The sequence below is a fragment of the Enhydra lutris genome, unplaced genomic scaffold (genome assembly GCF_002288905.1).
Source record: "Enhydra lutris kenyoni isolate GAN:26980312 unplaced genomic scaffold, ASM228890v2 scaffoldscaffold77, whole genome shotgun sequence".
Lineage (NCBI taxonomy): Eukaryota > Metazoa > Chordata > Mammalia > Carnivora > Mustelidae > Enhydra > Enhydra lutris.
In genome coordinates, this window is record NW_019154161.1 from 4792826 (window position 1) to 4819752 (window position 26927).

At 46.2% G+C, this 26927-nt stretch overlaps 1 protein-coding gene across 1 annotated transcript; it reads right to left on the reverse strand.

Annotated features, from left to right (window-relative positions):
- Positions 1-8828: 8828 nt before the first annotated feature.
- On the reverse strand, positions 8829-11763 carry LOC111160599 (paraneoplastic antigen-like protein 8A). Its single transcript, XM_022523795.1, has 2 exons — positions 10592-11763; positions 8829-9244 (listed from the first exon to the last, which is right to left on the reverse strand). Exon 1 carries the CDS (start codon positions 11205-11207, stop codon positions 10593-10595), a length of 615 nt encoding a protein of 204 aa, XP_022379503.1. The 5' UTR covers positions 11208-11763; the 3' UTR covers positions 8829-9244; position 10592.
- Between the last annotated feature and the right edge of the window lie 15164 nt (positions 11764-26927).

Here is a 26927-nt window from a genome sequence, read left to right on the forward strand (position 1 = left end):
TACCCAGCTACACTTGCTTGTCACTTTAAAAAATAATACTAAAGGGGCGCCTGGGTGGCTCAGGTCCAGATTCCAGAGTCTTGGGCTCGAGCCCCACCTTGGGCTCCTGGCTCAGCGGGGAGCCTGCTTCTCCCTCTCCCTCTGCCTGCCGCTCCCCCTTGAGCTCTCTCTGTCAAATAAATAAATAAAATAAAAAATAAGTAAAAAATACTAAAAGTGACTCACACCCGTTAAGAAAATGAAGTTCCAAAAAGGTATAAAGTGAAAAACAAGTCTCTCTCCCAGCCTCCAGCCTCTTCCCGTGAAGTAACCACAGGGAAATACATTCTGTGTTTTTGCAGGAAAAAAAAAATGCTTACATGTGTAATTTTAGAATTTACCCCAGGGGATTTTTCACATTTTTATCATGGTGCTTACCACTTCCTAGTATTTTCTTATTTATTTATTTACTTTTTGTTTGTTTGTTGTCTCACTATTCAAATACTGGCCCCATGAAGGGAGGGACATCTGTCTGGTTTGGTCACTGCCCAATTCTCAGAACCTAGAACGGTGCGGGTAGGTGCTCAAAATAGTTGTTGAGTGCATGAACCAGGATTGCACTAGATCTATTACTGCAAATTTCGCTTTTTCCACTGAATGGCTAGTCTTGAAGTCCTTTCCTCATCTGTGCAGGCAAATCAGTGTCGGTTTTCTTTTTTCGTGACAATTTCCACCCTTCTTTGGGTATGCCCAAAAGGAGAGAGCATGATAATCCTGATAATAATTCACTTTGTTAATAAATAATACATTATATGTTAATAAAAAATTAAAAAGTATAAAAAAATTCACTTTGATCAAGCTCCTACCTTCTCCCTTTCCCTGTGCAATTTTTTCTTTTACTCCTTACAACCTCTCTCTCTCTCTCTCTTTTTTTTTTTTTTTAAGATTTATTTATTTATTTGAGAGTAGGAGAGAGAGAGAGAGAGAAAATGCGGGGAAGGGCAGAGGGATGGAGAATCTCCAGCAGACTCTTGGCTGAGCTTGGGGGGAGGGGGCGCTCAACTTCATGACCTTGAGATTATGACCCTGAGATCATGACCTGAGCAGAAAGCAAGAGTCTGATGCTTAACTGACTGAGCCACCCAAGTGCTCCACTCCTCACGACCCTTCTTAAGCAAGTATTCCCATTTTCTAAATGAGAAAAAATGAGGCCAAAAAAAGCCACACAGCTAGTAAGGGACAGAGCTTTGAATCACTCAGGCCTCCTTTATCTTCCCAGTTGCCTATGGAGGCCAGGGGATGGGGAGCAAGTTGGTGAGCTTTCTCTGAAGACTTCTCTCCCAGGTGACCTTTGGTTTGTTTGTTTGTTTGTTTGTTTGTTTGTTTAAGATTTTATTTATTTATTTGACACAGAGAGAGAGCACAAGTAAGCAGAGCAGCAGGCAGAGGGAGAGGGAGAAGCAGGATCCTGCTGAGCAGGGAGCCTGATGCAGGGATTGATCCCAGGATCTCGGGATCCTGACCTGACCTTAAGGCAGATGCTGTCCTCCAGAACTGGCCACATAGTCAGGACACCCCTGCCTCCCACCTCTTCAACACAAAATCTGGAGGCTCTTTGGTGAGTCTGGAAGCAAAGTCAACAGAATCGTTGTATATTTGAAAAATTGTTCGTTCGTTCATTCATTCATTCATTCATTCATTCATGTGTCACATTTCTCTAAAGCAGTGATGCGCAAATCTGGTTTTATATCAGAATCACGGTGAGAGTTCTAGAAATCACAATTTTCCGAGTCCAACCTACCAGATCAGAACATCTTAGGATGTGTGGGGGAGTACAGCATTACAAAAATAATCTCCCTGAGTGACTTTGACGGAGGTGATGGTTGGTAGGGCTGGGCAGAGGCATGGGGGGAACTTGGCCAGGTGGAAATACCACACAGCTCCTGCAAACCAGCCAGACTGGGAATTAGGGTTTCTCCACTTTATAGCAGCATAGAGGGACCCTTAAAGCGGGGGAGGGGTGGGAATCTCAGAGATCTTGTAAGAGTTTGGATAATGGCTACCCCCAGATTTCAGGTTCAAATCTCTGGAATTTGAAAGTGTTACTTTATTTGGGAAAGGATCTTTACAGATGTAATGAAGGGTTTGGGGGTGAGAATACCCTAGATTATCTTGGCGGGACAGCAGGATTGTCCTCATAAGAGAGAAGCAGAGAGAGATATACAGACCCAGAGGAGAAGCCATGAAGAATCGGAGGAGGCAGTGTGACCACTGAGGCAGAGACTGGGGTGATGTGGCCATGAGCCAGAGGGCACCAGGAGCCACCAGAGGCTGGAAGAGGCAAGGGGCCTCCCCTAGAGCCTTCAGAGGGAGCTCAGCCTTGCCAACCCCTTGATTTTGGACTTCTAGCCTCGAGGGAATAAAGTGCTATTGTTCTGAGTTGCCTAGTTTGTAGTGAGTTGTGACAGCAGGCACAGGGAACAAATCTAGACATCCCCCCCGCCCAGTGTGGCTGCTAATCCCCCCGGACTCCAATGAGGAAAGTTCCAAATTGAAACATCCAAGTTTTAGCCCTTCACCTTGTCTCTCAAGAATCATTATTCCCAAAACGAATTACTGTGCTGTCTCCTGACCCCCTGGGATCAGGTATGGGTGATGAGAACCTTAGAAGGGTTTTCAAGGGTCCACAGCCCCTGCCTGCAGAACTTCTCTCCACTGCCCAGCCTCACCCCAGGGTGATCCAGAGGTTAGATGTCCCTGTTTTCAGGAGTCTGGGAAACCTTTGGCATTATATACCTAACTTTCCCATAAAGATGCCTCTTTTTGTGTATTCGTGACTGCCCTCAGCAATCAGTAGTAATAGCAACCCATTTCACAGACGAGGGGATTGAGCCATGGAAATGAAGTAATTCCCCCAGGCAGTCCACCTCCCAACCACCCCACTCTTGTTTTCATTTTTTTTAAATCATTTCTATTGGAAGTATAATTTATGTCTTATACAATGTACTCTTCTTAATGTCCCATGTGGTAAGTTTGATTGATTGATTGATTGATTGATTGATTTGAGAGAGAGAGAGAGAGAGAGAGAAAGAGAGCATGCACAGTGGGGAGGAACAGAAGGAGAGAGAGAATCTTAAGCAGCTTCTAGACCCAGTGCAAGCCTGACACAGGGCTCGATCTCATGACCCTGAGGTCATGACATGAGCCAAAACCAAGGGTCGGATGCTCAAGTGGCTGAGCCACGCAGGCACTCCTCGCGTTGTAAGTTTTAATGTCATCACCACCACAGTCAGGACAGAGAAGGCTTCTATCACCTCCCAAAGTTCCCTTGTGCCCTTTGTGGCCATTCCCTTCTGCCTACCTACCCCCAGCTATGGATCTGCTTTCTGTCCCTTAGAGGGTGCTGCTTCGGAGTTTTCTAGAAAAAGAATCACTGAGTATGTGTCCTGTTTGGCTTCTTTCCCTCGAGGTAAGGATTTCGAGACTTGCCTACGTGGCTGTGCGCATCCATAATTCATTCTTTTTGTTGCTGCGTGACGGTCTGTGGGTATGAATCTACCATAGTTTATCTCTTCACCTGTCGGTAGAGATCTGGGTTGTTCCACGATGGGGTGCTTATGAATAATACTCCAGAGCCTATGTTTATATTTTTTTAAGATTTTATTTATTTGAGGGGCACCTGGATGACTCAGGTGTTAGGCATCTACCTTGGGCTCAAGTCATGATCCCATGGTCCTGGAATAGGGCCCGCATCAGGCTCCCTGCCCTGCGGGAAGACTTCTTCTCCCTTCCCCACTTCCCCCTGCTTGTGCTCCTCTCTTGCTCTGTCTCTGTCTGTCAAATAAATAAAATCTTTATTTATTTGAGAGAAAGAAAGAGAGCGTGTGCGTGTGCACCAGTGGGGAGGAGGGGCAGAGGAAGAAAGAGAAGCCGACTTCCTGCTGAGCTGGAAGCCCAGTGCCAATGCGGGGGTGGGGGGGTAGGGGGGGCTTGATCAAAGGACCCTGAGATCATGACCTGAGCTGAAGTCATGCACTTAACAAACTGAGCCACCCAGGTGCCCCTCCAGAGCCCATGTTTATAATGCACGGTATACCCTCACTTTGCTGCAAAGAAACTGTGGCATGGGATGTGTTAGTCCGGCTTTACAGATGAGGAAACAGGTCAGAAAGGTGGAATCACCTCCCTGAGAGCACACCACCAGCTGGTGGCAGAGTCAAGACTTGAACCCAGGTCTGTCAGTGAAGCTCTGAGTCCTTGGGTGCTCTTTCCATCGTGTACCCTGTTGATGCTCAGGCCCAGGTTGGATGCTATCTCCCAAGGGGGGTACTCACCGCTTTGCCCAGGTTCCAAGACAGCCCTTTGTCAGAACACAGAGAACATACTGTCTTCTGAGGAAGCTGGGCCCACGTTTAGTTCAGGAATGTGAGATCTAAAACCAGGCTAACATGCTCTTTGTCCATGCAAAACACAATCAGCTGGACCCAGGACCCAGTGGCCAACGCTTAATGTCTGCCTTCCTATTAGCCATTGTGCCACATTATTCATATGTCAGAATGGGGATACTCCTCCCCACAGCTGGTGAAATAGGTTACTGTTATTCCCGTTTTACAAATCAGCAAGGAGACACAGGCTCAATGGCTCGCCCAGGCTCATTGTGCCTTAGGGAAGTGGAGGAGTCAGGATTTGAACCCAGGCCACACGTCCAACACCACTCTTCACCTCCAAACCTCCATACACCAGGCAGAGGCCTCTGCTGCTTTATTTGGCAGGTTGCCTAGTGAGCAAGCCAATTAGAGGAGTTTCAGATTCAGTTCCCCTGTTCATGTCATAGATATTTATCTGTGTTCTGTTTATTACTGTAATGACCGAGTCTTTTATTTTCCATATTCTGATGCATGGGTATCTGTAGCCTGGCTGATCTTTGAGGGACTACCTCTCCCAGAATCAGGCAATTCTAAGAGAAAGTAAACACTGACTGCCCTTGAACATGTTCTTCAAATGCAAACCAACCAGTCCAGAGCCCACACCTCCAGCCCTCACATTCTGACACCATCCACCTGCCCTATGCACCCCAGGGCCAGGTCCCAGACAACTAGGGACAGCCCCTAGACCCCAGCATCTGCTGAAATTATTCATTTATTTTACACACACACAGAGAGGGCACAAGTAGGGGGAGCAGCAGAGGGAGAGGGAGAATCAGGCTCCCTGCTGAGCAGGGAGCCAGAAGCGAGGCTCCATCCCAGGACACCAGAATCATGATCTGAGCTGAAGGCAGATGCTTAACGAACTGAGCCACCTAGGCACCCCTGAAATTATTCAAACTAGCCAATCATAAGTCTGCTTACCCTGCCTCACTCATTTCTTCCTACAGAAACCATAATAAAAGCTTTTGCCCAGGGTTCCCTCTCTCCTCCCTCTGCCTCCTAACCAATGGCAGATGGTTTTCTCCTGTGGCCCCCCATGGTGTAACATGTCCCATTTTCTTGGGCTCTGTGAATATAACAAACTGTCTTTTCAATGACAGTCATCCCCTGATCTCTTGGCCTTACCATCCCTAAATAAAAATAAAACCTACCTTAAAACAGTCACACATGTATGTGAATTTCTGGAGTAACTACTGTGTGCCAGGCACAGTGTTGGGCCGCAGGGATACTATGAGACAGACCCAGCTCTGCTTCCTGGGAGCTCATAGTCTTACAAGGAGGAGTGGCATTAAGCAAAGATCTCTACAAATAAATTAATCACCATCGAGAGACATACCAAGCCAGAAAAATACAGGGGAGCTATAAGGAGATAAAAGGTGGGGGGAATAATTCATCCTGTGGTGGCACAGAAGACTTCCTGGAAAAAGAGACTCGAGGGGTAAGAATCAGGGGGAGTCATGTAAGAGCATCCCAGGCAGAGGCAACAATAGGGACAAAAGTTCTGGGGTTTGGAGGAGCATGTCTTGGGGTGGCTAGGGTGTCGTGAGGTGCTGAGGCAGGCAGGGGTTGATGGGCTCTACAGATGTTGAACTTTCTTCTGAGGGGGATGGAGTAAGCAGAGGAGTGACTAAGCAGACTGATTTGTCATTGTAGAGGGATCCAGCAGTCGCCAGAAAGCAAAGGGAGCCCAGCAGCCCAAGCGCAGAGAAGAAATACCCGGACCTCTCTCTCCTTCCGCCCTCTGATTCCTGCCGCTGCCTCCCATTGGCTGATCCAGACCGGAAGTCATCCGGCAAAGGCGCTTCGGTAATGCAGTGCACGGAGGTGGCCTCCCGGGGTGCGGAGCAGGGTGGAGAAGCACAGAGAGGCAATCTGGGAACCCATGGAGAATCACCAGCGTCAGCCCTATGGGAATCACATATAGGTTGGCCTCTCAGAGGTTCCCGGCCTTCCTTCAGAATCCCTGGCCCTCACCGAGGACTGTTGAAGGAACGCAGACTGTCCTCAGATAGCCTGGGACTTCGGTCCTTCTTGAGCTTTCCTGTGTGGTTTTAGGCAGGCCACTTAACCTTTCTGAGCTTCCTTTTCCTTATCCATAGAGTGAGATGAAGATCGTCATGGTAGTACGTCTCATAATCGCTTATCTTTTATGAAATTCAACTAAGAAAGCTTTGCATCACCCCGTCCCTCCAGAAAAGTGAGGGAAAAAAATTTAGAGGCAAGATCTAGACTAATATGAGGCTCTTTATAGTCTGAATTTATTTCCTTTCATGTCAATATCCTACTTCCCTAAAGAATACTAATGGGCTTGATTATGGGAATTACCCAAACCTGTCCATGGGGTGAATTACACGGTATAAAATATAGTTACTGTACCAGTTTTCTGAGATCCCAAACTTTCTGAATTCTTTTTTTTTTTTAACTATTCCCTACACCCAATGTGGGGCTCGAACACACAACCCTAAGATCAAGAGTCACATGCTCTTCCAACTGAGCCACCCAAGTGTACCCCAAACTCTGAATTCTGAAGTGCATCTGACCTGGAGGTTTTGGATAAGGTGTTGTGGACCCACAGTGCCAAACCTTGGTGGTTGGGAAGATTCCACGAATTAATGAGTACGAAAGATTGTGCACAGTGCCTGGAACACAGAAGAGCTGTTATTTATTATTTTATTCCAGATAAACCATTTCACCATCTCCATCAGTCACTGGGATCCACTGGGATAAAAGAAAGTTGTGTGTTTTGTATTTTATTGGCCATGAGATCTGATGCTACCCCTTAAAAAAATAATGCAGCCCTAGAAAACTTCAGGCAACCATGGAAGCAGTTTTTACAATGTTTGTTTTCTTTCTTTCTTTCTTTGTTTTTTTTTTTTTTACCAGATAGATTATTTTTCCCTTTAAAAAAAAAAAGATTTATTAATTTGAGAGAAAGAGGGCATGCACGAGTGAGGGAAGTGGCAGAGGAGGAGAGAGAGAATCTCAAGCAGACTTCCCACTGAGCACAGAGTCCAATATGGGGCTTGATCCTGTGACCCTGAGATCATGACTTGAGGTGAAATCACGAACCAGATATTTAACCACCTGAGCTACCCAGGCACTCCTAGATTATTTTTCCAGATTAGATCTAGTGTGGATTCCCCCAACATATCAAAAAGCATACTGTGATTGCATTCACATACATTTATTTTCTAAGTTCCTATTTGTACAATAGAGCGTCAACCACAAAGAACAGTGAAGAGTTTTAGTGGAACCTAAATTTCTTGAGAAATGGGGCTTCACCAGGCCAGCTGTGGGCGTCTCCTAGCCTGCACGTCCAATTTATCTGGGAATTTTCACTTAGGATTTGCTGTGTGCCAGCCAGGTCTTGACTCACACAGATAACTGGCTTCAAATGGTAGCCGATTGACACAACTGCTTGCATTGCTATGTCAGGAAACTTCCAGAAAACCTCGAGAAGGGGTAGGAGATTGAGTTTTAGGGGCAACATTGAACACTGACTCACACCATGTTGTGTATCACACATATGGATGTTGTGCGGGAAAGACCCTAAACCCACAATATGCACAAATACAGTCTCGATGCTGCAATAGACAATAAAGAATGTTACACCGTCCCTTGTTATGATACAATGACTGTGCCTTGATGGGAGAATGGCATGCAACAAGCTAATGTGCCTGAGGTCTTATTCAAGCCCAGACTCTGAGGAAACAGTGAACACAGTAACATAATACACTGCGAGTGAGGTTGCCTGACTGGAAACTTACAAGGGAAGGAAAGGTCAATAGAGCACTATGACCACAGATGCACTTGCAAGAACAGTAAATATATATGCAGAGATGGCAGGGAAAGCTTCATCCTGACCGTTGCACAAAAGAAAAGGATGGTGAGACTGATGACTCAGAGCCAGCTGGGGGAGTTTACAGAAATCAGAGTCTTCCAGATTTTTAGGGTGTCATCGCCTGTGAACTCTAAAAATTCCTTCTGTCTTGATGCTTGCTGGGAATGCAATGACCTAAGAGGGATTTCTGACTGCCCGAGTGTGGGTCCCTTGCCTGCACCTTAGCTGCCAAGGTTGGGGGGGGTGCGTAGAGAGAGAATCTTCACATTTTGGCTCTGTTCAGTGTGGGAGCTCAGGGGTAGCCTCACAGAAATAAGAACAGGGTTTGGATGCAGGAATTCGCAGACGTGACTGATGCCCACCAGAGTAATATGTTGGGGGGGTCTCCATTATCATGCTTTGGTAGGTGAGAATCAGAGTGGCATGTATATAAATTACATTTTTTTTTAAACCAAAGAAATTCAGCCCAAACCTTTGCAAATCCCTGAACTAGTGGAAGTTTGCAAATTCACAGACCCGATGTCACTGAATAAGAGCTCTATCTACCCAAGGACATTTGGATTTTACTGATTCTTTTTTTGTTTGTTTGTTTTTGTTGTTCTTCACCATCACGGGGGACTCCAAGTTAATGTTGTTAATGGGTAACTCTTGAGGGTGACCTCCTAATTATTTACCTCCTTTTGGACCATTTCCTGAAAGTCTTGCCTTTTGTTCTTTAGAGTGGGGTGGCCCCTGTGCCTAAGTCGGAGCTTCCGGAATGGAATTTGGGGAGACCCATATCCTAACCCCTGGGGCCAATCGGAGCAGAAGGGTCCCGTGTGTGACCATCCCTTATAAAGGAGACCAAGTGTGTACAGGACAGCGATAGCCTTTGACAGAGTCAAACACAGAATGCTGGGCTCCTCAGGTGTGACAAGCAGGCAACTCACTTGGTCAGGCATGGTTTCTGCAAAACTTGGTGGCCCACTCTGGATGAGAGTTACCTTCAAAGTCCATCCTTTTAAAAGACCAAGAAAAAAAAAAACAACCTGAAACCAAAAACAAAAACAAAATCCAAAAAAACAAAAAACGGGTCTAGACTTTGCAATGGCAGGATTTCCAGCAGGGTCCAAAGCTAGAAGGGTCTGTGTTTCTTCCTGGCAACACGTACTCAGCAAGAGGGGCTGTCCCTGACAGCAGGACTCACGGGGTTGCAGAGAGGGGATAGTAGCTTTTCTCCAGAGCAGGGATCTCCCCGACGTGGTCCTCTGGCTTGGCTTTTCCTCAACTCTGCCAAGAGACCTTCTCCAAACCCTTGGAATCACGGACCCTGTTTCTCCTCTTCTGTTTCCTGCAAACACCTGCTCACGCGGGGGGTGGGGGGACACACAACTCGACAACCTGTGGTCTCCATGGCAACAGTCCAGATGATGCAGTGCTCAGCTAGGACTGTGGGACTGCGACCTCCCAGCTGGTCCCTTGGGGTCTCCAGGTTGTTCAGCGCTGTTTGCAGGTGGTCACTCAAAAGTTACCTTCACCCACTCAGATAATGCTCACACGCACACTCAGGTGTTGCCCCCACAGCTACACGTGGCCCACAACTACTCAAATGCTACCCACTCTAACTCATATACTACATTCATACTCAGATGCCACCCACACATGCAAATGGTACCGTGCTCCCTCATGTACTCAAGTAACTCAGATGTTCCCCGCACCTGCTCAGATATTAATCCAAGTGCCACAAGCGCAAAATTTGGGTCTGTTTGTCCCCTGCAGTTCGCCCGGTGCCTGAAACCATGCCTGGTACACTGTGGGCACTCAGAAAATGTTTGTTGAATGACTTAGTGATCCACGCCCAATCAGATATTACCCACATCTACTCAAACAGTCCGTATGCCCACTCAGAGGTACCCCAGTAACTCACATGTTCCCCAGTCTCTACGAGTGCCATGAAGGCAGGGATCTGTGTTGGATTTGTTCCCTTCTCCCAGCTCCTAGAAGCACCCGGGACACAGGAGATGTGTGATAGATAGCCATAGAATGAATGAATGAATGAATGGCCCATGCTCAACCAGGCATTACCCCCATCACTCAGATGTACCCCACAAGTTAACTCAGATCCCAATGCCCCCCTTATTCACATTAGTCAGATGTTGCCCACGGTCACGCAGTTGACACTCACTCTCATTCACAGTGACCCACACACTGGAGTCCTACTCCCCACTTCCCCCACATTCTCCACACTCAATCCACTTCCCCAGACCAATTCAAAGCCTACCTCCGCCCCTTCCCCTCATCACCTGCACCCACTCAGAGGGCCCCTCCCCTCACCCTGCTGCCCCTCGCACCCTCCCTGCCTCACCTCACAGCTTCTTGTCAGATGCATGGTGCCGCCGTCGGCTTTTCTTGTGTTTTCGCTTGCCTCTCTTGTCATCTCCAGCCTTGCTCTGCTTCTCCACGGAGTCCAGAGCTGGTGCCCCGTCAGCGCCCGCAGGGGCCCCGGCCCCCAGCTTCTCCCCGGGCCCGGGTGCCCGGCACTTTCTGGCAGGAAGCTCTCGGGGGCCCGGCACTGTTGGGCATAGCTCCTGCCTCAGGACCCGGGCCACGTCCTCCACCGTCCTGCCCTCGCTTTGCAGGAAGAGGTTCAGCTTGGTCAGGAATTCAATGTCCTGCTTCCGGGGCATGTAGACCACTCTCCACATGCCGCCCTTGCCCTTGAACTCCCTGGGGATCACGGTGTAATTGATGTCTTCCTCCAGCCTGATGATGGCTGCCTTGGATCTGTCTTCTTCCAGAAAGGCCTTCCCGGCCACTTCGAACTTGCCCAGAGGCTTCAGAGGGACCCGTATGATCTCTTCGAACTCCTCATGGTTGCAGTCTTCCGGTATTCCCAGGATCATCAGGGACTTGTAACTGTCCACCTCGAGCGCCTTGCACCCGTGCTCCAACAGAGCAATGTCCTTGACCCCGAAGAGCATCTTGCCCAGCTCCCGGAGGCAGCAGTATGCCTGCTTGTGCACACTTGAGCTGCCTCGGGGATGCACAAAATTATCCAGGATGCCGCGATCCCTTCCCAAAGGCTCAGTAAGAGGGAGGCCTCAAGGGCCTGATTTGTCCCTCTAGCGGAGGATGCCCCTGGCCCTGCCCACAGGGCTGCGGTGTCCAGCTCTCTGTAACCTACCCCGAGAAGGCTCTTGGGAATTCCCAGGGACTTACGCACAGTGAAACAGAGGTGGTGTCTGCCAGCTGGCTCTTGGGTCCCGAGTCTGGGCAAGGCTGCACCAAGGAGGGTATAAAGATGCACTTCCCCTTTCTTGGTGATGGTCTCCAGAGGTCTCACCCGTCCTGGCAGCCTCAGCAAATCTGGGATGGCGGGTCTGTCTCCCTGGAGCTGCTGTTACCGGGGTGTCGTGGATGGGGGCTCAGAAAGCAGGGTGGCTGGTCACTCGCGGCTGGTCCCGGGGCTGCCCTCAGTGCCCTGTGGCCCCCGGCGAAGACAAGGATGTGGCCGCTGCACTTGCTCCAGCAGTGACGTCACCGCCTCCTTCCGCTGCTCTGCTGCCCAGAAGTCTCCATGGCAACCGCTGGAGCATCGCCTCTGCCATTGGCCAGGGCCAGCCGCATTGAAATCAGAGTCCAGCGGGTCACTCAGAGGTGAGGGGTCAGCCACCTGCCTTCAAAAGCACCCTCCTTTCTCCTTTGAGAAAATGGCTGATTCCAGGGGAAAGGGGACAGAGAAGATACAAGTAGAGCCTGGAGCATCTTTGGGCGGGGGGGGGAGGGGGGCGGACAGAGAGTAAGGAAATGCTCAAAGAATAATGAGAACAGGTGGAAGGACAGAGAGCCAGCTTGGAGGGCTCCCACTGGCCAAATCTGGGACAGTTTGAGCATCAGTGTTAAAACTGAGATCATAAACTTCTCGATAAAATAAAAATCCATGAGTCTGTGGAAGAATGTGAGCTATACGTTGTCTGACATAAAACTTATGAACCAAAGGGAACAAGAGTCTCTTTACCTTGGAATGTCCTTGTCCTAACAACATTCAGGGCACCATGCTGGCAATTTTCTTGGAAAATGTTTCAGGAGGGAAAAGAGTTCTTTGTACTGTACTTGCAACTTTCCTGTTAAGTCTGTGATTTTTTTCAAATATATTTTTAAAAGAGAAAAAAGAAATGATCTGCGCATGTGATCACCTTCACAATGTCCTTTTCTCCCCTCCCTACCCCAGTAATAAAAGCCATCAAGTTAAAGTTGGATCGACATGCTCCAAACTCCCAGCTTCAGAGTGGGTCAACGAATGGCCGGAACTAATCAGCATAATCCCACCCCCCGTCACAGTGATTGGTTCAGAAATGGTCACCTAGGTAACCCAGGTCTAAGCCAATCACTGTATTTCATCTCCCTGCTCAGAGATTGGTGAAGGGTGGATACCTGATCTCAGACCAATTAGAAAGAAGCTCCCGATATTTGAGGCTAAATTAGGAGGAATATACTCTTTCCTCCCAGATGTGAAAGAATAAATACGGGAGCTGCAAGAGGTCATCTTGAAACCACGCGAGAAAGCATTCTGAGGGTGAATTCCACATCCAGAGGAAAGCAGAGCTGAGACAATTAATCACAGAGGAACCAAGCCATTGTCCTGATGTCATCACACCCTTCTGGGATCTATCCATGCCTGAAACCTATCCCTCTGCAACTTGTTTTTCTTTTTTAAAGATATTTTTTATTTATTTGACAGAGAGAGAGAGAGAGAGAGAGAGAGAGATCACAAGTAGGCAGAGAGGCAGGCAGAGAGAGAGGAGGAAGCAAGCTCCCTGAGCAGAGAGCCCGATGCGGGGCTCGATCCCAAGACCCTGGGATCATGATCTGAGCCGAAGGCAGAGGCTTTAACCCACTGAGCCACCCAGGTGCCCCCCCCTTTTCTTCATTTTTAAAGTGAAATACAACATGTATTATGAGAAGTGAACAAGTTATAAGGGAAAATCTGTAAACTGAACACGTCGTGTAACCAGCACCCAAATCCGATAAACGAACACCATCAGCAACCCCGGAAGGGTGTCCTCTGCTCTCTCCAAGTCACTCTATCCTGTCAAGGGTAGCCGCATTCCTGACTTTCAATGGCACAGATGCATTTTTTCTAGTTTTGTATTTTACATAAATAGAATCACATATTATGTTGTCCGCGTTTCTCGGTGACCATATACATCCGTATTTGTTGGTTATAAACCTGGCCAGATGCTAAGTTGTAGCAGATACAACGAGTTTCCCGAAGTAGTCGTTATCATTTTTATCCTCCCCTGGTCGCGCTTGAGAGTTCCAGTTCCTTCACCTCCTCACTGACCCTAGCTATTGCCAGAATTTTCCACTTTGACAACTCAGCTGTGTATCTCCTTGTATTGTCTCCCGAGTGTAATCTCGTGTTTTTAATTTGGAAGTTTCTGTTGGCCATGACATTGAGGATTCTTTTTCAGGGCATGTTGGCCATTTGGATATTTTGTGAAGTCTGTTAAAGTCTTTCAGTTTTTTATTTTTTACTTTTTCAAGTCTTTCACTTAAAAAACAAATCAGATTGTCACCGTTTCCTTATTGATCTGTAATTAATGTAATCTGCATATTGTCTAGATTGTTTTAAGCTGCTCTGACTTGGATTTTCTATAACTTGTATCCAAAAGGCAGCTTCATTAACAAGGAAAGACTTACAGACATTTACTGCAAACAACATTCTACTTTCTTTCTTTTTTTTCATGTCTTATAATTGTCGTGGCCACGACTATATTATATTACATAGACACAGTATTGGGCTAGCATTTATGATGAAATGTCCTTCTCTCTCTCTCTCTCCTAAATTTCAAAGACCCCTCTGGAACTCTCAAAGTATTTCCTCCTCTGAGTCATCCTGGGGGCTGATGGGACAAGTAGAATGTGTGAACTTGAGGGCAGGACTGGCAGGGACCTGGGGGTGACCCAGGATGTGAAAAGTCCTTTAACTGAAACTCCAAATTTGGCCTCTGCAGGAGACCCTACACCTAGCACCTCACCATGGCACCCCCATCCATCTAAGAGTGGCTGCACTGAATGATCGATATGTTTCCTCCATGAGAACACAGGGCAGCATGTGATGATAGAATGACCTCGGACTATGTCTTGGAGACTGTCCGTGGTTAGTTGGAGGCAATTATTTAGGTCAGAGGCCACCAACTGCAAGCCTGCACACAGAAAATTATACTCCAGATCAGTTTTTTAAAAAAGACTTATTTATTTATTTATTTATTTATTTAAGAGCGTGCACACAAGAGAGCAAGAGAGAGGGAACGTGAGCATGAGCAGTGGGGAGGTGGGACAGAGGGAGAGGGAGAAGCAGACTCCTTGCTGAGCAGGGAATCTGTTGCGGGGCTGGATCCCACGACCCTGAGATCGTGACCTGAGCCAAAGACAGACACTTAACCAAATGAGCCACCCAGGCACCCCTAATGCACTGCTTTTCAAGTTCTCCTGTAGAGAGAAAGAAAATGTGTCCTCTCATCTAGGGGCTTTAGAAAATGGCTCTTTGACAGAGATTTCTTTGAAGTCTTATTTTGGCATTAAAAATTCTTGTTTGACTCCATAACATATCTTTGTTCATTTTATTTTTAATTTTTTAAAGATTTATTTATTTATTTGAGAGAGGGAGCATTGCAAGGGGGAGGGGCAGAGGGAGAGAGAGAGAGAGAGAGAGAATCACAAGCAGACTCCCTGCTCAGTGCAGAGCTGGGTGTGGGACTTGATCTCAAGACCCTGAGATCATGGCCTGAGCCGAAAGCAAGAATCAGCCGCTTAATCAGTGGAGCCACCCAGGCACCCCTTGTTCATTATAATACAAAGATGAGTTTCCCCTCAAAATATGAAATGAAATTGGCAATCAAAAATATTTGCCAGGGGGGATGTAAATTGGCTTAGCCACTATGGAAATCAGTATGAAGCTTCCTCCAAAAATTTAAACTATCATGGGATCCAACAATTCCACCTCTGGATATTTATCCAAAGGAAACACAAACACTCACTCAAAAACGTGCCTGCACCCCCGTGTTCCTCGGAGTATTATTTACAATTGCTGTGAAGCAGTTGCCTTTGGCTCAGGTTATGATCCCAGGGTCCTGGGATTGAGCCCCACATGGGGCTCCCTGCTCAGCAGGGAGTCTGCTTCTCCCTTTGCACCCCACCCCCACTCATGCTCTCTCTCTCTCAAATAAATAAATAAAATCTTAAAAAAGGAAGGAAATCATGCCATTTGAAACAGCATGGATGGGTCTTGAAGGCATCATGTTAAGTGAAATAAGACAAAGAAAGATGAATACCTTAGGAGCTCACTTATAAGTGGAATCTTTTTTTTTTAATTTTAGAAGAGATTTATTTATTTGACAGAGGTCACAAGTAGGCAGAGAGGCAGGCAGAGAGAGAGAGAGGAGGAAGCAGGTTCCCTGCTGAGCAGAGTCTGATGTGGGGCTTGATCCCAGGACCCTGGGAACATGACCTGAGCTGAAGGCAGAGGCTTTAACCCACTGAGCCACCCAGGTACCCCTATACATGGAATCTTAAAACAAAAACAAAAACAAACAAACAAAAAACCCCAAACAACCCAAACTGAGCTCCTCCATACAGAGACTAGTTCAGTGATTGCCAGAGCTAGGAGATAAGTTAAAGTCATCAAAAGGTGCACACTTCCTGTTACAGGCATAAATAAATCCTGGAGATACAAGGTAGAGCCTGGTCATATAGTTAGTGACACCGTATTGTATATTTGAAAGTTGCTAAGAGAGCAGATCTTAAAAACTCGCGTTGTAAGGAAAAAAAATTTTTTATAACTATGCGTAGTGATAGATGTTAAAAAAGTTATGTCATAGATTAATGAGTTCCTGGGGCTCCGTTGCATTTCCCTGGGCTTCTGCACATTCCAAATCAAGAAGCAGGGGACAGAATGGTTCATTTATTCAATCTCTCAATATTGACTGAGAAGTTTCCTTGTTCCAGGCTCTGGGCAACGTGCTGGGCATAGTTGAATGAGTGAGACAAGCTCTGCTTTTAGGAGCTTGGTCTGCTGGTTAGGACAGGCTAGGTCAGCCTGCTTGTGGTCAGATGGAGAAGGCCTGTAATTATAATGAAGTTGTGTTCTGATCGCCGGTGTAGGAATGAATGTATGACCGGCCCCACTACAACATGGATGATCCTTGACAATGTCATGCTAGGTCAAAGAAGCCAGACACAAAAGGCCACATGTTCTAGGATTCCACCTGGATTAGATATCCAACACAGGTAGGGGCACCTGGGTGGCTCAGTCGGTTAAGTGCCTGCCTTTGGCTCAGGTCCTGGGATCGAGCTCCAGATCCGGCTCCCTGTTCTGCGGGAAGCCTGCTTCTTCCTCTCCCTCTGCCCCTCCCCCCCACACTTGTGTGTGCTCACGTGCTCTTCCTCTCAAATAAATGAATCTTTAAAAAGATACCGAACATAGGTAAATCCAGAGGTAGAAAGTGGATTAGTGGTTGCCAGGGACTGAGTGGGGGGAGAACGGACCATCCTTGCTTCACGGTTACAGGATTTCCTTTGGGGGCGATGACAATTCTTGGAATTAGAAATGGTTCCCTAAGACTGTGAATGTACTAAATGCCGCTTATGCACACTTTAAAATGGTTCATTCGCCCCCAAAGTGGTTCATTTTTATTATGTGAATTGCACCTCAATTCATTATTTATTTATTTTTTTAAAAGATTTTTATTTATTTATTTGACAGAGAGAGAGATCACAAGTAGGCAGAGAGGCCGGCAGAGAGAGGAGAGGAAGGGATGCTGAGCAGAGAGCCCGATGCGGGGCTCGATCCCAGGACCCTGGGATCATGACCTGAGCCGAAGGCAGAGGCTTTAACCCACTGAGCCACCAAGGCGCCCCTGCACCTCAATTTAAAAAAAAATTTTTTTATGACTCCAGTTTTGGCTTGAATGATGGTGAGTCTGTTCGCTGTGATGGGGAAGCTTTAGGGAGAAATGAGCTGGGAGATCAGGAATCCCATTTTTAGAGGCCTTAAATTTGATATGCCTCACAGACATCCAAGCAGAGTTAGACATATGAGCCAGGAGTTCAGGGGAGACATAGGGCTGGGACATAAATTTAGAAGTCATGGGGACATGGAAGGTATTTTAAGCCAAGGGGCTGGATGAGATCATCTAGACAAAGAGTGTTCAGAGGGGAGAGAAAATGGCCCAGGATCATCCCCCACCAGGGCCCCTCTGGGGTTCAATGTCAGCCAGAAAAGGAGGAATCACAGAAAGGGATTGTATAGCGGGGAGGGGTGGGGAGAACCCCAAGACTGTGAATTTGAAAAAGCAAAGAGTTACAGCAGAAGAGTGCAGTTAGATCAAACATCCATTCACAGCGGACAGTTAAGCATCCATAGAATGGACTAGATAGATGGATAGATAGATACAGATCTATATGGAGAGAGTTCTCTCTACGCCGATACAGCAAGATTCCCTTTCTATGAAATCCTGTGCTGAAATCCTCAAGAAGTACTGCTTACCTAATAAAGCAAAGTATAGGACACTGTTCTTTAAAGAAAAGCCAGGAGAGGTGTCGCACAGGGAAAAGTAGTGACTCATGGTAGAGAAGCCTGGCTGACACCCCTTTAATCAGGGGATGGGAGTGAACACCGCCAGTGATGGAACATGTTGAGATGGTGTGCCCCTCTTCAATCCTCCAAGGCAGAAACTGTTACTATTTCATGCCCATCCTCCAGATGAGAAAACAGAGGCACAGAAAGGGGAACCACCTTCCCAAAGGTCACACAGCTGATGAGAGGCGGGGCCCCTTGAAGTCCGGCTGCGAATCCACGAATCCACGCTCTAGACTCTACCACATAATGCTGTGCTCACTGCCCCCCAGGGCTCTGTTTTTAATAAACGAAGATGGGAGTCCAGCAGCTGGGGTTTGGGGCCTCAGTGGGGGCACTTGAAGTTTGAAGGAGAGGGGAGGGAGAGGGGAGAGTCACCAGCCACCGCCTTGGAGATTACTAGAAAAAACGAGTAGGTTTCACACTTGAGGTCTGCAGTACTGGGTTTTCTGTGAAACCAGGAGGCTGGCTGTTTGAGTTTGGGTTCCCTTACCCCTGTCCCGCCCCCCGCATGGGAGCAGGGAATGGCTTTCGCAGGGGGTGGGGGGTGGGGCAGAAAGACAAGTGAGACCTCTTCCTCAGTCCACAGTCCATTTACACATCCATTGCCGCCCCCAAGCCGTTGCGATTTGGCGTTAGCTGGCCGGTGTCCTTCCAACCCACCACCCGGATCCACGTGAGCCAAACTCAGGGAACTGAGCGTGTCCTCCCGCGAAGGGGGAGGGAAAGCCCAGGAGGGTGTTCATAGGCCAAGTTCCAAAGCAAACAAGCTCCGGTCCAGGAACAGGAGTCTGTGGCAGGGGAGTGGAGCCGCGGGGTTGGAGGGAAGGCGGCGCCCAACATTGGGAGGGCCTCTGAAGCGGTGTGGGAAGTTGAGTCTGAGCAACAGAAAAAGCAGGGCCTGTGGTGGATCCTCTCCCGCTGGCACCGAGAATGGAGAACAAAGATGGACTGGGGGGTTGAGGAGTGACTGGGACCTGGGTTCAAATCTCAGTGCTGCGGTGTGTTTGCGGGATGTGACTTGAAGAAATGTGATTGGCTGATTAAAGGCTTCCAGAGACAGCTAGGTACTAATCCTTGGGACCCAGCTGCCTCGTGTGGCAAAAGGGACTGCCCAGATGTGATCACGTTAAGGATCTTGAGATGCCCCTTGATCTAGAGGAATCTTCCTGATGGTTCATGGACCTGGTTCCTTCCATAGCGGTTGGGAAGGCTGCAAAGAATTCTTGAGGGAGCTTCTCACAGTGGGAGACCTCATAGGTCTGCCTTCTTCTTCGACACTCGCATTTGATAGTTCCCACTCCTCAAATCCAGGCAGTTTTTCTTTCTTTCTTCTCTCTCTCTCTCTCTTTTTTTTTAAAGATTTTATTTATTTATTTGACAGACATAGATCACAAGTAGGCAGAGAGGCAGGCGGAGAGAGAGGGAGAAGCAGACTCCCTGCTGAGCAGAGAGCCTGATGCGGGGTTGGACCCCAGGACCCTGAGAACATGACCTGAGCCAAAGGCAGAGGCTCAACCCACTGAGCCATCCAGCGCCCCCCCACCCCCCCGGCAGTTTTTCAAATCACTGACCGTATTAGTGTAGTTCTGTGAATTATAGAATATAACAATTTGGATCCTTAGTCACCATATTCAAGAAAAAAACACAGTGAGTTCTGATGAGTCTGTTTGGAAGTCAGGGGTACAAATGGCAGCTGTGCTCTTAAACCATAGCATCCGATTAATTTGGTATCTTGTGTCCTTTGTATAGACTGAAGGAAAACCAAGATAAATAATCAAAAGGTTTTTAAAACAGTAGTTTCATTCTTATATAGAAAATTATAAAGAAGAAAAAGAAATTGGCAAAATCTTCCAGAGTCCTGCAATGCCTGTGATGTTTCTTTTGGAAATGTTAACAGTCCTTGAGCATGGTAAGAAAATGCCTTAGTACATCACTCAAGTGAAAGATGTGAATACTTAATGTATGAGAGAGAGAGAGAGAGAGAGAAATCTGAAGGCTGGCAGCTCAGGGCTGCTGTGGGGTTCCACAATCATGAGAGACCCAAGCTCCTTTTAACTTGTGGCTCTGCCATTCTCTGTCAGCTAGCTTCCACCTCATGGCCCATTATGATTGCTCAAGTTCCAGTCATCACATCTGAATTCCAGTCATCAAGAAAAAGGATGGGACAGAGTCACTTCCTTCCCTTTTACAGTACTTTCCAGAATTGGAAATTAATAAATGATATTTCCATACAGCAATAGGGACAGAGCTCAGAGACAAAACACCTATGGAAAACGGTAGGAAATAATGAGATTTATGGCAGGATCAACATGGTCTATTTCACAAAGGTGTACAAGTTTGGCCTCCACCTCTGGAGAGCCAAGCGGCCATCTCTGCCCCCCTGAACACAGCAGATCAGTGATGTTGTGGTTGCCTAGGTGATCATCCCCCTAATCCCATCAGAGGTGGGGACTAGGCAGATGACTTCTATCTACTATCATTACCTGAACACACATTGTCCAAATGTTAACTGAATTCTTGATGTAATGAGGAGCAAAAATCTCCTCATGGTCTTTATATGGTGCAAAGTTTTGGATTGAAATATAAAATAATAATTTGTACTTCAAAAGTAAGATGCTGGGGCGCCTGGGTGGCTCAGTGGGTTAAAACCTCTCTTCCGGGGGCGCCTGGGTGGCTCAGTGGGTTAAACCTCTGCCTTTGGCTCAGATCATGATCCCAGGGTCCTGGGATCGAGCCCACATCGGGCTCTCTGCTCTGCAGGGAGCCTGCTTCCTCCTCTCTCTCTCTCTGCCTGCCTCTCTGCCTACTTGTGATCTCTGTCTGTCAAATAAATAAATAAAATCTAAAAAAAAAAAAAAAAAGCCTCTCTTCGGTTCAGGTCATGATCTCAGGGTCCTGGGATAGAGTCCCACATGGGGCTCTCTGCTCAGCGGGGAGTCTGCTTCCCTCTCATTCTCTCTACCTGCCTCTCTGCCTCCTTGTGATCTCTCTGCCAAATAAATAAAATCTCTAAAAAAAGAGTAAAATGCTAAAATAATAAATGATGATTGTAAAAGCTGCTGATTTTGTGATAAAAACAACTACGAAAGGCTTCATATATTTAAAGAGAGTAGATGCAAATATTAGAAACTGTGGTGGCCACACACTTTTTTTTTTTTTTTGGCAGTACACATTTAAGAAGGACATAATACCAAAGCTGAAATTGATTTTTAAACAATAAAGGAACAAACAATAAAGATTGGAATTTATTGTGATTAATTACGATTCTAATCTTTTCGAATGATTCTATGTACTAGTATTCATAGCATTATATAAAATAACTATTAAGGACTGAATTTAAGGGGTGCCTGGTTGGCTCATCAATAGAGCGGGTACTTCTTGATCTCGCGTTAGTGAGTTCCAGCCCCACATTGGGCGCAGAGATTATTTTAATAAATGAAACTTTAAAAATAGTATTTAGTTATTTTATTGCATTTAAGCCACAACTCACTAAAGAAAAATGATTAGAAATTAAAAGCAGAACGTCAAGTTTGCTATTCTGAAATTTGGGGTAAATACTCCAAAATCAACTATAACATCCATGACGAATCATCTTCGATCTGGATATATAAGGGAGAAAAGGAGAATAGAGACTTTTGTTTTTAATTCTGGACCTCGATGCAGAGAATTCTGTTACTCATAAGCCCCCTTTGTGACCCCCTCTTGTCGCTGGCGCCCTTCAGTTTCTGCTTTATGTATGCACCTGATTTGTTTGTCCTGTTTATAATAAACGCTCTTGAATCTACTACCCAACTTGGAAGGCCCCAACAGTGCAGCACAATAATGAATTGCGGTGGATTGTTAAAATAATGGATTGTTAAAATAACGGGAAGCCCGTCTCTCTACGCCACGCCCCTTTGCAGTGTGACTTCACCATCGAGTGGGGGAGTCGGCTTCTCGCCTCCCGGATCTGGGCGGGTCTTGTGACTGCTCTGACCAATAGCAGGAGGCGGAAGTGATGCAGCGTGACTTCCAAGCTAGGTCTTTTTCTTTTTTTTTTTTTTTTTTAAGATTTTATTTATTTGAGAGAGAGAGAGAGAGAGAGAGAGCGAGCGAGCATGAGAGGGGAGGTCAGAGGGAGAAGCTGACTCCCCATGGAGCTGGGAGCCTGATGTGGGACTCGATTCCAGGACTCCAGGATCATGACCTGAGCCGAAGGCAGTCGCTTAACCAACTGAACCACCCAGGGGCCCCTCCAGGCTAGGTCTTGAGGGACCTTGGCTTCTGCTCTTGTCATACACACGATCATATAACACATAAACCCAAAGCGTGCTTGCGTATGCACACACATATACACACATTATTCACATAGAAACATATGTTTGCATAGGGGTGCATATGTCCGCCCATATATACGTGCAAATGCATGCGTATATACGCGCATATACACACATACACATAAATACGAACATTTACACACATTTGCACACTTATATTCACAAACATATGTACATACAGACGCATATATATTCACACAAATACAGGCACTTACACATAGAGAGAGAGATGTACATATACACAGAGCATTTCTCCTCTTTGGAAGAAAAATTGAGAACGTACTAGGGCCGTCGGTCGTGGAGGGGGAGGCGGAAAAGAGGTAGGATGGTGGAGTGCTTTCTGTTTTCAATCTTGCGCTGTTGGAATGCCTAACGCTGTGCCTATTTTGTTTTAAAATGTCCACAGGAGCTATTTGGGCTGTGGGATTATGGGTCATCTCTTGTTTGTTCTTTATATGGACACTTATTAAATAAAAACCGAGCCACCACAACCTAAAAATAAAATGTGTTCGAAGGCAAGACCACATGACTGGTCACAGGAATTCTTTTTCTCCTTTCTTTCCCCCCCTCCCTTTTTCTGCAGGTCTGATCGCTCCTATAAATCTGTTGTCTGAATAAGACACATAGCCCTATCCGAATATCCCAGCCCCAATGCGAATACCCCACCACATGTGAGACTGTCCAAGTCGGCAGCTGCCACCACTCACATTCCTTGGGTTCTGAGAAATGACAGGAGCATCTGCCCAGGATTTATTCAGCCTTGGTGACATAAAAACTTTATAACAACAAATGATTGTGTAGAGAGCCTGAACACAAGGGTTTGCTGTTCGTCTAAATGGCTCCGTATTTCCCTCGTGAATTTTTCATTTGTGATAAGACATGACAAGAGTTTTGCAATTCTGTTCAGAAAAACAAAACAAAACAAAACAAAACAAAACAAAACCAACCCACAGCACCACTCTGAATCCTTCTGGATCTGTGTAATGGAGATCAGAATAAGCAACTGCTTAAGACCAGGTCATGCGAGCCAAGGCATGGTTGAAAAGAAAATGAGACCAGTGCATTTAATCGCCATTAAAATGTTCAAGGAAAATCCAATTTAAAAAAATACGATAAACAGAGGTTTTGGAGGCACCTGGCTGACTCAGTTGATAGAGCTTCCAATCCTTGATTTGACGGTTGTGAGTTCAAGCCCCACGCTGGGTGCAAAGATTACTTAAAACATAAATCAATATTTTTCTTTCTTTTTTTTTTTTAAAAAGAGGTTTTGAAAATAGAGGGGGAAAGCGCATTAGTGGATTGATTTTATTTTATTTTTTAAAGATTTTATTTATTTATTTAACAGAGAGATACACACCCAGAGAAGGAACACAAGCAGGGGGAGTGGGAGAGGGAGAAGCAGGCTTGACCCCAGGACCCTAGGATCATGACCTGAGCTGAAGGCAGACACAGAAGCTTAAGGACTCAGCCACGCAGGTGGCCCAGTGGGATGATTTTAAATATGTGCATTCACAGTTTGTCGGTTTTTAAAACTTTCTGTATGATTCTTTGGTCACATACAAGCTTTAGAATTCAAATGTATCAAGCTTGCCCCTAACAACCTTCTGGGTTTTGTTTTCTGTTTAGGAAAACGTTTTCTCCACTTTAAGAGCATCTATGAACTCACCATTTGTTTTATTTTAACTCTAGTATAGTTAACACAATTTACCGTGTTTTGGAGCTCTTGATGACCCCATGGTTTGCTTTTAAATTTTTGATCCACGTGGAATTTATCTCAGTACAAGGGACATAGGAATCCAGTTTTTATTTTTCTATTCTCCAAAGGTTTGGCCGCTTGGGTCGGATCTTGTCTGCTGACTTGCCATAATCGGGCCTTCATCAAACTCCAAAATCTCATCTCTGGGGGCACCAAACTGTTAGGAATGTCATACATTGATGATGCATTTGCAGTCAGGCGGGGCTTTCTTGGCACCCCGCCCCTGTCCCGCTATTACACTTCCTTTCCAAAATTTCTGTTCCTCTCCTATCGTAACAAGTTTTTTAAGCAGCTCATCCTTGCAACTCATGTGTTAACCTCCGGGAGCTGGACGAGGAGGTAGTGGGGAGTTTTTTCTTTTTCAGTTAAGTTGCTAAGACCAGGGACAGCTGTTCACTCCGCTGTGCCTGAATGTCAAAGTCACGGGGAGACACCCAGCCCGTGCGCCCCACCCCCCACGGCACGTGAGCGCGCTCAGTTGTTATGCGCGTTCACTTGCTTTTACAGAGTGATCACGTGGGGATTGGAACTCTTCCACGGCAACTGTCCCTGAGGTTCCTTTGTCATGGCGTTGAGCGTGACGAGGCATGTGCTTTGCAGAAATAGTTGCTAGAGTTTTTCAGGTGCAGACATGCCCATACCCAAAATCTAAACTTTAACCAGTATCCGCAGGGATACACTTTCCAACACAAAGACGCTTTATAAGAAGTGCAAATATTTGTTCAGAAATGGCAGGAGACATTTCCAGGAACTGTAGAAAAATCTGGTTAACGTAGCAATATCTGTGAATGTGGTTGGGGCGGGTGATTTAACCTCTTTTTTTCTTTTTTTTTTTTTTAAGTACCGTGTTGCTTTTTTTAAAGCAAAGAATAGAGAAAATGAAAAATGTCCAATGATCTTGACACGTCGGCATTCTAAAAACTTATGTTATCAAATGTGAGAATTACAGATAGGGACAGTAATAATGGGTCCCCATTATGACAACGCCCACCCCCGCGCCACCTCCACTCAGTTCCCCATCTCAGAAGTAACGTCTTCACAGTTATTTCTCCCTCCAGGAAAAAAAAACAACTTGCATTTAAAAATACCACTTGTATAACCACATAATGGTTTTCATTTATATGGAAATGATTGATCCCACGTGACCCCTACTGCGTCTCAGTACTTTTCACGTAAAATATTTTCCAAGTTGTTCCGCATCAGCGGAAGACATCTGAGCCTTTTTTTTTTTTTAAGGTCTAGGGAGTGTCCCATCCCCCCACAATTAATTCTCCCACTTCTATATTGATGGACACCTGGCTTACTTTCACTTTTCACTCTTACACAGACTCCCCTTGGGTATTTCTCGAGTGGGTACTGTGGCATGCGTTTGAGAGTATATAATGTTGGAGAAAACCCCAAAACAAGGGCCATCTTGAAAGTGCGACAGCTTTTGCTATGTTGTTCCCAGACTGGTTCGCACTCCCGATGAGATCGAGTGAGGTTATTCCATTGGAAACTTGCCAGGACTGGCCATTACACAAAGTCCAGAGTTTTTGCCCATCAGATGGATGGCACATGGTATCTCACAGGTGTTGTCTAGATCCTCAGCTCTGTTCCATTGTTCTGTACGTCCGTTCTTCTCTCGCAGCTGTTTTCGCTGTGCATTTTTAAAAGTTTATTTATTTCTAGTAATCTCTACACCCAACACGGGGCTCGAACTCACCACCCCAAGATCAAGATTCACATGGTCTTCTGATGGAGCCAGCCAGGCACCCCATGTGTTGCTTTGAGTGTGGGGCTGAGCATCTTTTTATGAGTTTATGGTATCTGTTTTTCTGACAGTTTCCTACTCATGTCCCTTTGTTCTTGTTCTTAGGAGTTGTTCCTCTGGTTGTTTGCTTGTTTATTTTTTTTTTTTAAGATTTTATTTATTTATTTGCCAGAGAGAAAAAGGCAGGCAGAGGGAGAACCAGATCCTGCTGAACAAGAACCCTGTTGTGGGACTCTATCCCAGGACACTGGGATCATGACTCGAGCCAAAGGCAGATGCTTAACCGACACTAAGCCATCCAGACATTCCAGGAGCTGTTCCTCTTTTTCTGGATCATTTACATGAGCTTTTCATGAAGGAAGACTCCGTCTACTTTCCCCCAGTATGTCACTCACTGTCTTGACTTTGTGGATTTTTTTTTTTCTATATAAGGAATTTAACTTTTCTGTGGTCCCAGTGGCTAAGCGGCTGGTTTTCTTGGAGGGTTTTGCACTACATGAGACAGAAACACCCCCAGTCCCAATTTTGGCCAACATTTATGTGGGGGTCACCCGACCTTGGCACTCCCCAAGTCCAGCCGGCTTTGAAAACCTTTCTCTCAGGGCGCCTGGGTGACTCAGAGGGTCAAGCCTCTGCCTTTGGCTCAGGAGAAGCCCCCCCCCTCCCCGCATTGGGCTCTCTGCTCAGCAGGGAGCCTGCTTCCCCCTCTCTCTCTGCCTGCCTCTCTGCCTGCTTGTGATCTCTCTCTCTCTATCAAATAAACATATAAATCTTAAAAAAAAAAGAAAACTTTTCTCCCCTTCAAGATGATCAATTACCCACCCATCTTTCTCTCTGCAACTCTTCCAATTTTATCTTATACATCTTTTAATCTTCCTAGTACTAATTTTGATGTAAGGGGCAACTTCTGTCTCCCCAAATAGCTTACTCTCCCAACAAAATTTTGTGAATAATTCATCTTTCCCACACTGAGTTGAAGCCCCGCCTCTGTTGGAAACGAGATTTGTATATTTACGTAGCTCTGTGCGAGACTTGGTATTCTCCCAATCTTCACTCTGTACCAAACTATTTTAACGACAGCTTTATAATGCATTTTCATTTTTAATCAGAGCCAATCCCCTTTCATCATTGACCTATCTCTCTGTTTTCTGGTTGTTTATTTCAGATTTTTTTCCCTCCCTATTCTCGCACTTTGACAATCTTTGAAACAGCTCACCTTAGACTCAGAGAAAA